Raw genomic sequence first — 12,580 nt, forward strand, 5'->3', positions numbered from 1 at the left:
TGAAGACAGTAAAAAGATCAGTGGTTGCCCAAGGTTAGAGGAGAGGGAGGGATAAATAGGCAAAGCACAGAGAATTTTTAGCAGTGAAATTACTCTGTAGATACATGTCATTATACATAGACTGTATTATGTATTATACATAGAATTATATCAAAATATAACGTACAACACCATAAAATGTACAACACCAAAAGTGAACTCTAAAGTAAATTATGAACTTTGGGTGATAATGATGTGTCAATGTAGGTTCATCAGTTACAATAAATGTACCCTTCTGGTGGGAGATGATGATAATGAGGGAGGCTCTGTGTGGGGAGGCGGGAGGGGCAGAGGTCTGTGGAAACTCTCTGTAGTTTCTGCTCTATTTTGCTATGAACCTAAAGGGCTCTAAAAAATAACATCTATTTAAAAAAATAAAATAAAAAAGAAATTAGCATTACATTATTTTCAGCGGTAAGTGAGAACATTACGATGGTTGGGTTCAAGGCTAGTGAAGGATGTATCAGATTATAAACCAGACTCCAATCAGAACAGTATCAGCGTATCTCCTAGCCAACCTGCTGCAGCTCCAACATTTAGAGAGTTCTTTCCCTCTTCCTAAGAGGAATAGAAAGGTTGCCTGTCACCATCCCAGAGAGAAGGGAAGCCTCTTGTTGCTGTAATAGAAAGAAACCTGCCTGCATAATAATGAGAAGCAAGGTTCTGCATCTGGTTCCCTGGGACAGCAAGAAAAGACCCTCCTTTGCTCGGCATACTGGGAAGTGAGGTCTTCCACCTTGGCCCTGAGGCCCCCATTACAGCAAAGCACTGAGAAACAAGTCCTTCCACCGCAACACAGCTACAAAGAGAAGTCCACTGTCCCAGCAGCAAGGAGGACTCTGACCTGTCATTGATATTTAAGGCGTACATGTTTGTAAATCAGATGTTTATATCTGTGGGGATGTTTGTACTGTGAATTAGAATCCCTTACCATATATAACCTGCTGTGCTTATTCTTGAAGAATTTATATCTGAACTACATAGTAACATATCTCCTAGATCTGTTCATATACTCATACATGTGCATGCGCAGGCACGCACACACACCCACACAGCCACCCACACACAGATTGCAAAGAATAGCAATCAGTCAATAGTGATTTACTGTGGATAGTATGATTATTATTGGTAATATTTTCTTGTTTATAATTTTCTATATGTTCCAAATTCTGTGCAATGAGAATTTCTTTTAATTAAAAAAAAAAGTTGAATTTTAAAACCTAACACAAAGTAGTATAATAATACATATGATTAATATTTGTATTCAAGCTGGTACCACTTAAGGGCTTGTCGAAGATCATAATTGATAGGTATTTTTCGAGACAAGGCTGGGAGGTCTTGGGGTCTTGGGAACGAGGAAGTAAGCCAAAGCCCAAGAACTAGATATATTTTAATAGTCAAATGGTTTGTGGCAACTATCATAGATGTTCTGTAAATGTCACAGGAACAGGGACTCAATAAATAATAGTGAATGAATATGCAAATTAAATTTAAAATAAATTTATTCAGCATGTATAACTTGCAAGTTGACTTTTTTTTTTTCTATTTGTCTATCAGGCACTTTTTCAGTAGAACTATAGTACTTTTTATCCATTTCTGGGTTATTTTTTTTTTTTAGCTATTTCCGAAGACAATTCCAGGAAACCTCAGGAATATTGAGGAGTCCCTATGCTCTGGGTTATGGAAAAAGGAGATTTAGCAGGCCAGACATATGTACACCTCTGAGCTCAAGCATGGATGCCTTTGCTAATGCCGCCCGGATTGCAATAATGAAAGAAAAGGATTTATTTAAATTTCTTGAAGAGCTCAAGAGTAAGAGCCATTTGTCCTTTCCCCACTGTTGTAAAGGATTTATTTGTATATTACTGGTCAGAAATAAATAGTAGAGGCCACGTGCTGTAAGAGCAGAAGCGTAGCCTATTCTGAGTGACTGGTCTCTGTCATCCAGATCTCATTTGAAAGCAAATGTATATATTACCTGAATCCTCAGACACCTAAATGAAGCTGAGAGTCTGTGGAGGGTGCAGAGTGGGCACAAGGGAGTGAAGAAAGGGGGTCAAGGCACTGAGGGGCAGAATGGACAAAGAGCAATGTGGGTACCACATGTATGTCTTTCATGTGAATTTCTTCTTGTATTATTTGTGATACCATTTTTTTAATATATCTTTAGGATGCAATCCTCCTTCAGAAAACCCATATTCAAAAATACCCATCTTTCCACTGTTTCCTAATGTGGATGGGTTGGTGATGGGAAAGCCATTCAAAGACACACAGAAATTAGAAATGCTAAGGAGAAAGGAACCTCTGAAATTCTTTGAGAACTATTTTTTCCAAAGAAGAGATTGGAAAACACAGGTGAGATTTAGATTATGTCACATCAGTTAATTTAAATACTTAGGTGTTTAAGTTCTAACTTGGAACTAGTAACATGCTTTTTAATGACAAATATTTTTAGTCATTATATTTCAAACCAGATTCCATAGACGTATTCCTATTTAAACCCAAGTATAAATATTTCATTTAATTTCAACAAATAGTTCATCTTACTGAAAAATACAATCCTAGGTTTGGGATTGTGTGTGTTTGGGCGGAGGCATGTAAGAATAATAATAAAAAGGCTCTCAGGTCCTACCTCCAACTGCTCTCCCATCAACTCAAGAACCAGAAGTTGCATGTTGGTCTCCTTTAACTGGCTCTAGATCATCGTTGGGCCAGACACCATGGGATGAGAGGACCAGGTCCACAACACAATGGAGCAATTTGTGATGGGGGACCATCCTGCCCTTGGACTAGAACCCCATTTAGAGTCCCAGCTGCACCTTCTGACCCTACTTCAAGCTCTGTTGCCTCTAACCTATTTGCCCCCTTCCAAGATATACTTCATCATCATGAGTTTCAAGGTCTTAGGCAAGTAAGTCCTAGCTTCTGGACGTTCTCTCAGGAAGCTGTTACCCCAGGTTTGTCACAGTCCTCCTAGCCTGAGAAACAAGACCAAGATTTGACTGGAGACCAGCCCACCCTGTGAGGAATCTCTGGGTTCCAGAGGTCCATGTGTCGTTCACATCCCTATGAAAACCCTAGAGGGTCTCTCCAGGCATAGGGTTTAAGAGTCCAGATTCTGGAGGAGGGAGGAATAATGGAGAGTTGCTAATCAATGGGCATAAAGTCTCAGTTATGCAAGATGAATAAGTTCTAGAGATCTGCTGGACAACATTGTGCATATAGTTAACAATACTGTATTGTACACCAAAAAATGTGTTAAGAGGGTAGATCTGCATTTACAGCCGGAGTACAGATGGTGCTCTGTAGAGGGCACATTCATTGTCAGTACTTTGTGATGGCTTGGGAAGTTTAGGTGAGAATGGATTTGGCTCCTCTCTACCCTCCTTATCTATTCCCCATATAAACTATCTTCCAGTCTATACTTAAGAGTTCTTACCAGAATAAAACAAATTTTTAAAAAAAATTCCCAGAGAAGTATCACAATCACAAATGACCACCAGTTAAGACTTTGTCTTTATCTCTCCTGATAAAGTCATACCCACAGGCAAATATCACTGACAAGATGGAAATAAGAAGACATTTATACCCTGTTAAACTTATTTCCTAATATTAAACCCTCCACCTGTGGTATTTCTCTATTTATTGTCAAGCTCTCCAACTAGAATATAAGGATTCTCATTTTTAAAATAATTTTCAGATATATGTTCTTTAAGGGAGACACACCTAAATTATGGTATAGAAAGCTTTAAAGGGACAGAAAAAGCTATATCAGGCAAATACAAATCAAAATAAGCTTGAATTGACATAATAGTATGGGGAAAGTAAAATTTAAGGAAAACATAACTGAAGCTAAAGATGATAAAGATGCTATTAAACATTTTTAAAAGTCATCAGAAAGATATAACTATCCTGGACCTGTGTGCACCTATCAAATTGACAGATAAAGTGATAATTAACAGACATATAAGAATTAACTTTAGACTTTTTAAGGCATTATACATGCCTTAAAATTTCTCTTTTTTACCCAATGTAAGCATAATTGCTAAATGAATAGGCAAATCCATAATCACGGGGAGATTTTTATCATGCATCTCCAGAAAATAATAAAGCAGATCAAAACAAGGAAATCAACTCGTCTTACAAAAAATTTAATGGTTAAGGAAGAAAAAGCTGTGGAATTATAGCGTGATGTAGAATCAGAGTCTAGAAAAAGATTGCTTCAGGACATGGGTGACTTGAGCACCTTTGTAGCCAGGAGAAAGGACCCTTATAAAGCTGTGGTCCTCAATCTTGGCTGCATAATAGAATCACCATGGGAATGCTTTTAAAAACAACCTCATGCCCAGGCCACAACCTGGTCCTATTAAATCAGATCTCTGGGAATGGGGCCTACACCTCAGTATTTTCTAAAGTTCCAACACATACCCAAAGCAGGAAACCACTGCTCAAGGAAAAGATTAACTGAGTAGGAGAGGAGCAGGACTAGCTACATAATTTGCAGGGGCCAGTGCAAAATAAAAACGTAGGCCCCTGGTCCAAAAATAATTGATGATATAAAGACAGCAACCATGGAACATTAAACCAAATTCAGAGCCCTTCTAAGTCCGAGGTCCTGTGTAACTGCATAGATCACACGCCCATGAAACTGGCCCTGGAAAGAGAAAAATTAAAGCCATAATGTCCAACAGGCAAATAAATAAAGATACAGGGGGAGACTTTGGCCATGAAAAATCAGGAAAACCTCATATATTAGAGGGAAGGAGGAAAACACAGGTTAAAGGATGGAGCAATGCCAAGGTGGAAAGAAGAGTTAATTCATATTAGATAGCCTTGAAGTGCCAAGATCATTAGCTGAGGGAGTTAGGTCTGGTTTCCCAGCAGTCACTATGAAGACTAAGAAAGCTGCCAGCGAATGAAGAAAAGTAATGTCACATGTGTGGTGTCAGATGGGGGCTATCACTTTATAAGGTATATAATGTATAATCATTGTGTTGTACATCTGAAACTAACATAACATTGTATGTCAATTGTAATTGAACATTTTTAAAATATATTTTTTAAAGTAATGTCAAATAATACTGAGGGCCTGGTGAAATTAGGTAATATACATTTTCAAAGAAAGCAATCAGCATATTTACATGATTTCCACCAGCATTGTTCAGCAGCCCAGGAACAGAGAAAACAGATGACTTGAGAAGCCTGGAAGTAGTATAGATTGCACTCTGTAGAGGGCAGGCGCATTCATTGTCAGTACTTTGTGATGGCTTGGGATATTTGGGAGAGAATGGATCTGGCTCCTCTCTACCCTCCACATCTATTCCACATATAAACAATCTTCTGGTCTATCCTTGTCTTATGAGTAGGCTTCATCATTTTGAAAGAGAATTTGCTAAATGCCCATTTACACAAGGGACAATACCAGGTGCCCCAAAACAACTGACAACTGGTTGAGCAATAACCTTATAAATCATGTGCAAACCCTTTCATAATCAATATACATCTGTTTATTATGTGTTTGCTGTATATACTGTCAAACTAAAATATATCACTAACCTTCTTTTTTAAATGTGCATAAAGGCAGCAAATATAAAGCCTGTCGACCTTGCCATGAGCTATCCAACTGACATCCTCACCATTGACCAAATACTCAAGAAAAAGCAGAATTGGACAGTGACTGATGCAGCTGCTATTAAACAGCACGTGAGTTCTCACTGTGGTATCACTTCCCAGAGAGTGTTGACAAAAATACTTTCCACTTCAATACTACAACCATAAAACCGAATTTTTTTCCTGCTCTGTCTTTAAAATAAGATCATTTCTCATTTTTACCCATTGTGATGACATTTCTTGCTCTATAATCCAATGGATTCAAATGTTAACTGTTACAGTTCATCCTGCCAATCACCTATGGAGCTATACCTAGCATCATTTCTGGGACATTCACTTGTTTCATGCTGGAAATAGCAACTAGTTAAGGTACTAAGCCGACAAGCACAGTGAGTGGTGCACTCAGGGAATCAGGATAAGTGAAAGCAGCTAAAAAAAAAAAATAAGAATAAGAATAGTGTAAGTGGGCTTCCTAGGTGCCAGGTGCTGTGCTCTACAAGTTCCCTACAGGTACTAATTCATTTACTTATCACAACAGTCCTTGGAGGCAGGCACTGTTATCATTCCTTGTCATTTTACAGATATGCACAGAGAGGTTAGTGACTTGCAAATGCACACAGCTAGGAAGTAATAGAGCCAGAATTATAATGGGCGGCGTGGCTCCAGAATCCACACTTTTAACTAAAACTCTATGCTGCCTGTCTACTTTGTGTCCTGACCTCTTAGCGACCTTTGTACTCCACAGAGACAGAATGGGGTGTATTTATTTTATGTCCCCGCCTTCTGCCGTTGACACTAATGATCAAGCTCTCCTTGACACTTCCTACTTCCTTGGCCTTTACCACACGTGCACCTTCAATTCTCCCTGTAGCCGTGTCCTTTCCTCTCCTACTTCCTGAGTGTTCATCCCTTAAGTCTTGATATTTCCTAGTTTTCTATTCTCAATCCTACTGCTCTTCTCATACACTCCTCCACTCGTTTGTTCAGTAAATATTTATCCAGTGTTAACAAAATTCTGCGATTAGAAGATACCAGGGAGAAAAAAAAAACACAGTTCCTATCCTCAGTGAGCGTGAGTAAGGGTAGAAGACATAGAGAAGGAAATGAGCAGTAGGAATACGTTGGGATCAGTGGAGCTACGGGTGGTCAGTGCTGCATGCCACAAGAATGCAAAGGAGTGGGTTCCCATCCTGTCTAGTCATGGAACGCATTCACATTGGATTAAATGGAGGCTCCTTACAGCCAGAGGCCTCCAGCCTGGAGCACCAGCTGCCCCAAGGGCTAAGAAGCCTGGGAAGCTCAATACTTCGGCATACCTGTAATCCAGGCACAGCAGAACATTTGGGATCTCTGTATGAAGTGAAGGAAAAGCTAGGATGAGTATTCTTTGGACTATCAATCTACCTTCTTTCAGCTGCCACCTGTATAGTGATAAGTCATAAATCTGTCACTAGCCTAGACTTCTTTCCAATACTTCTCTCTTGTCTCACTGACTGCCTGATGAAGCTTTTACCTTACTGTCTCATAGCATATCAAACTTGACATGTCCACACCAAACTCATCAAGTTGGCTCTTCCTCAGGGATTCTCTATCTCAGTTATTGATACCACCATCTACCCACTTGCTGAAACTAGAAGGCCAGGAGCCATTCTTAACTTACACATTTTCCTCATTCCTCACATCCACCAATCACCAAATCTGGCTACCATCATTCTCCTGTAGATTTTTCATACCTGTCCCCTTTGCTCCATCCTAGCACTACTACCTGAACCGCAGTCCTCATTAGCTCTAGCCTGAATGCCAACCGCCAACCTCATACCCCTACCTCGTAGCTGCTCCCGTCCACTCATTCTACACACAGCTGCTAAGGATGTGACGTGAAAGTCCAGCTGTGTCACTGTCCTACTTAAGAATGAATGCTTCCCCGATGGCAGGATTTTTCAGCTGTATTTTCTGCCCCACACACTAAGGGATTTATCTCATGTCCATTATTAACAGCGGCTCACTACAGCATGATTCTTCACTGAGGAAAGGGCTCTCCCCAGCCTCGCTGAGACCAAGTCTAAGGGCCTGATTACAGCAGACAGCGCTTTGCCTACCTTGTCTTCATCACTCCCTCCGTTTTAAACTTGACACTGTAGCAACACCAAAGTGCTTGCACACTCCCCCCACCAACTCCAGGGTAATTATTGCCTTTGAGCCTTTGCTTATGCTGCCCCTCTGCCTGGAACACCTTCCCATCACCACTCACTCCCTCAATGTGACCAAATCCTTGAGGACATACTCAGCTCAGCATCTTCTCCCTCCCTGCCCTAGGGTGGACTAAAAGCCATCCTTGGCATTCAGAGTCTATCCAGACTAGTCCATCCTAGTCTATCTCCATCCCACATTTCCTCTTTGTTTTAGTCTATTGTGTTTTTAATATTCTTATCACATTTCTTATCTCATTATTATCTCATTATGAAAAGTAATACATATTCACTGTCCATCAACTCCTAACTCAAAATGTCCTCAAGAGGCACTACCCAACAGTATAAACTCAGTTACTTTCTAGTAGCCGGGGGACATAAATAACTCTGGGGATCTCTAGAGTTGTGGTCCACAAATCCGAGATGTTTTAAGGTAACTACTGTAAACTTCTGCTCTCTCACTGCAGGTGAAGAGAGCTACAGAGACCTGTAACTTAGGAATTGCCCTTGAGCACCGGAAAGAAATGCTAAACCTCTGGCGGAAGATCCGAGGGGATTTGATCGGAATAGACACTAAAAATGAGTCCTTTTATGACACCTTTTCTACTTATACATGGTCTTGGAATGTTTGCCAAGAATTACTTTCTCCGAAGGACTTAAGATTATACGATGCCTATATGAATAGAAATTCCTTCCACAATTCTGCATTCTCTTCCTTTTCAGATGTCAGTGAATGTGACATAGAGACAGGAAGAAAAAGAAAACGGAAAGGTTTCAAAGGGTTTCGACAATGAAATTTCTACATTTTCTAAGCAGCTCATTGCAAACTACTTTTTCACAGATATGAAAGTTATGATTCCTTGCTTCTGTCTAGTACATTCTTAGCAGCTGGAAATGTTGACATCATTTGAATTCTGACCAGTAAAAAAGTTTAAGTCAAAATATGGTTTCCCTTTCCTAATTCTTATAGATCCCTTCTGTTATTTCTCTAGCAACCAGCTGCACTATGCTGCCCCCACCTGGCTCAAAACTGCTGGGACGGAAGGAGAAACACTGAAAGCACGCACTTAGCACCACGCAGGGCTGCCCTTGAGAGCTTGTGAAGGCCCTCCCAGCCCAGCCATAAGCATCTGAGTTCATGTGACTGTAAGTGGCGTTAGGGTTTTTATTATTTGTGAAAGTGGCCAGAGGCAGCGGGTGACAATGACCTTTCAGTTTCAGGGACTATAATACCATCCCCCAGGGAGTCCTGATTAAATTTGACTGCTCCTAAGGCTCCTTCAGACCAATCTTCACATTACATGTTCAGACCACTCTCTTGGAATACTCTTAAAAATAGCTGATCTCATCCATTACACTTGTTCTTTAATGCATTTAATTAAAAAGCACATGTATAACTACCATTATAAGTTGGGTGGAACATATACATAAAACTTACTATTTTAATCATGTTTAAGTACACATCATCTATTTTTATTCATTTTAGAAAAAGGAAAAGACGTGTTCCATATTGATGGGGACAGTGGCTTGTAAATGTAAAATTATAACATTCCAGGAAAAAGCAATGAAGATAGTGAAGGCTCCCAAAACTGTTTAATGAAAAGTCTTAAAGTAATTTTGTGTTACCTTGAATATTCAAAACCGTCTATTTGCCATTCTTCATAATAGTATGACGTTGGGGGGAAAAAATAACTTTATAGATAAGTGACTGTGTTTTCTAACCTAAAGACAAGATTTATGGTTTGACAAAATATTTTTTTTTTGTATGGCTGCAAGTGTAACAAGCAATCTAAGAGATTAAATTTGGATGCCAAATATTAGAATTCCTGGGCTATTTCCTTGGATCAATAAGATAATAAAACAGAACATTTTGAAGTAGATCTGTCCTGGAAAATGTACAGTAATACAGTATTTCTATTAAATTGTCACACACTGTTGGTGATAGTATAAATTGGCATCTTCTGTTGGAATACACTATAGCAACAGGTATCAGCCATTCATTCACCAATTATTTACTGAGTTGCATACTGTGTGCTAGACCCTGTTCTAGGATCTGGATATACGAAGTGTGACAATCAAGTTCGTGAACTTGTTGCAACGATGTTGCTAACCTTTTTTGATATCAGAGGTATTATTCATTATGAATGTCTACCAACTGGACAAACAGTTAACCATTTGAAAGTGCTGAAAAGGCTGTGTAAAAAAAGACGACCCGAACTTTTCTCAACAATGCACCAGCTCACACAGCACTGTCTGTGAAGGAGTCTTTAGCCAGTAACCAAATAAATGTATTGGAGCACCCTCCCTACTTACCTGATCTGGCCCCCAGTGACTCCTTTCTTTACCCAAAGATAAAGAAAATATTGAAAGGAAGACATTTTGATGACATTCAGGACATCAAGGGTAATACGACAGCTCTGATGGCCATTCCAGAAAAAGAGTTCTAAAACTGCTTTGAAAAGTGGACTAGGTGCTGACATGGGTGCATAGCTTTCCAAGAGGAGTACTTCGAAGGTGACCGTAGTGATATTCAGCAACGAGGTGGGTAGCCCTTTTTCTAGGATGAGTTCGTGAACTTAATTGTCCCATCTCATATAACAGTGAACAAACATAAAATGCTCAGACCTCACAGAATTTAGTAATGGAGCTAATTATAACCACTGACTCAGCACTTCCACTTCTAGAAATTATTCCCAAAGAAATAATCATGAATGTACAAAATGATTTAGTTATAAAGATGTTTATCATGTTGAATTTTTAAGTAAGAAGCTTAAAGAACCCTAAATGTCTAATAAATCAAGATACAGCTATATAAAACAGAGTCATTAAAGTGATATAAAAGAATATTTCAAACAAAAGAATGATGTTCACAAGCTATTAAGTTTATAAGCAGACTACAAATGCTAAGAGGCATGAGAGAACTTTATGGGTTAGTTCTAAAATTTAATTATGATGGTGGTTGCACAAATAGATTTTTATGAAAACTCATCAAACTCTATACTTAAAATGGATGGATTTAATTGTATGTAAATTATACCTCAGTGAAGCTGTAAAAAAGGGGGGCACAAAACAGTTTGTTCTGAATATACTTTAACTTAAAAATTATTTCTATAAATAAATTAGAAAAAAAGACTGGAAGGATATAAACCAAAGTGTTTAATGGGTTAAATTAAGGATAGGACGGGGTATTTTCTTGTCTTACCTATATCTTCCAAATGTTCTACGATAAACACATCTTTATGTTGCAATAAGAAAAAAAAAAACAGAAAAGTTGTTTTAAAATTAGAGTTGCTAAACCAGCTTATTCAATTATCTAGGGCTGTTACAAATGCTACCAGTTTCTGCGAAACATTAACCAGAGCAAATTAGGACACCAGGGTGCCTTCCCCCGGCATTCAGTTCCAGAGCCCATGCTTACACAGACCATAATTTCCACTGATTGGAACTGAAAGAAAAGTAATTAACTACACGTGTCCGGGGTGGACACCCAAAGCAATAATCCAGACTCAGAGTTTTTAACCTTTACATCCTTTGAACCCATGCCACCCACTGAACTAGAACAGTTCTCACTATTCACCAGCAGAGGGACCCTTAGCTCCTCTGAAATGCAGTGCCGGCTGAAGTCCATATAAAGTTTGATACCTCAGAGGACTCACAGCCGTGTCTTCCAAATTTCTTCTGAAACATTATTCTAGGTGCTTTAAAAGATGAAGAAAAATGAGTTGTACAGGTCAACCAAAGGTAATTGTATAAAAGCTAAGTTTAGGGTACTTTATCAGATTTCATAAACAAGGCCCAAGTTGTTTGACATTTTAAATGACTCAATTGGAACGAATATAAGTAACTTCAAGCAAAGACAGAGTGAGCACTTTACAAGAAAATACACAGTGAGACGGTTGATTTGGGAACACGTACAGCTTTTGGTGTGGGGAGGAAAAAAGCCTGTAGATGAGAGAACAAGATGCCAAGAATAAGTATAAATCAACCATCATATCTGCAACCAGCTGGCTTTGAGAAAACATAGAAATCCTTGTACTTGTTATTTGGAAAGGAGGTTTTGTTCAAAATGTTTCAAAAGACCATGACAATGGCGAAAGTATTCTGTCTTCAAATAAAGTACAAGTTCTTTATTTGAACTACTATCTTATCTTTTTTATTCACTCATGTATTTTTCTTTGTGATTAGAGAGGGTTTGGGGATTGTTCCTGTTTCTTTGGTGGGAAAGGCATAGAATTTCTTATTGCTCCCCTTTGTTTTGCCTACGGAAAGAATCTGCAATGGAGTAAATGATGACTGGTTATCAGTGTGCTAAGTCTAGTACTGCACTACTCAATTAATTCACCCTTTTCTTCTCTTTTTCCAAATGGTAGTCATCACTCTTCTCCTGGAAGTCTTCTTAACTAACCTTCTTAGGTTGACAGCATACTTTCTTCTAGATTCTTGTGAGAATCAGTTTGTAGTAATTATTGAAATAAAAATGTAAGGCTGAAATGTATTAATATAACAAACTATATGTGCGTATGTGTTACAATCTTGATTGTGAGAACAAGCTCAGGTATGGATAAGTCAAAAAGGTAGGGTACACATTTTTTTTATAGACTTGTCCTTGGTATTCCATTTGCTCTGACAGAATAAACTTCGTGTTCTCGGAATTCATTTCATATCCTTCCCGCCCCCCAGAAAAATAGTGTGAAGTTATATATATATATGATATAATTATATATATAGTTTAAAATGCATAT

The 12,580-nt window shown here is 38.7% G+C and overlaps 1 protein-coding gene across 2 annotated transcripts in view; it reads left to right on the top strand.

The window, feature by feature from the left end:
* Positions 1–10,891, top strand: part of EFCAB3 (EF-hand calcium binding domain 3) — a 101,448-nt gene extending 90,557 nt beyond the window's left edge. For both annotated transcript variants that reach the window (XM_019732833.2, XM_074320092.1), the window contains 4 exons: positions 1,658–1,851; positions 2,210–2,394; positions 5,620–5,742; positions 8,306–10,891. In XM_019732833.2, the coding sequence (XP_019588392.2) occupies positions 1,658–1,851; positions 2,210–2,394; positions 5,620–5,742; positions 8,306–8,632 (829 nt within the window). In that variant the 3' untranslated portion in view covers positions 8,633–10,891. The remainder of the gene's footprint in view (positions 1–1,657; positions 1,852–2,209; positions 2,395–5,619; positions 5,743–8,305) is intronic.
* The last annotated feature ends 1,689 nt before the right edge of the window (positions 10,892–12,580 follow it).

Source organism: Rhinolophus sinicus, linkage group LG15 (genome assembly GCF_036562045.2).
Source record: "Rhinolophus sinicus isolate RSC01 linkage group LG15, ASM3656204v1, whole genome shotgun sequence".
Classification (NCBI taxonomy): Eukaryota; Metazoa; Chordata; class Mammalia; order Chiroptera; family Rhinolophidae; genus Rhinolophus; species Rhinolophus sinicus.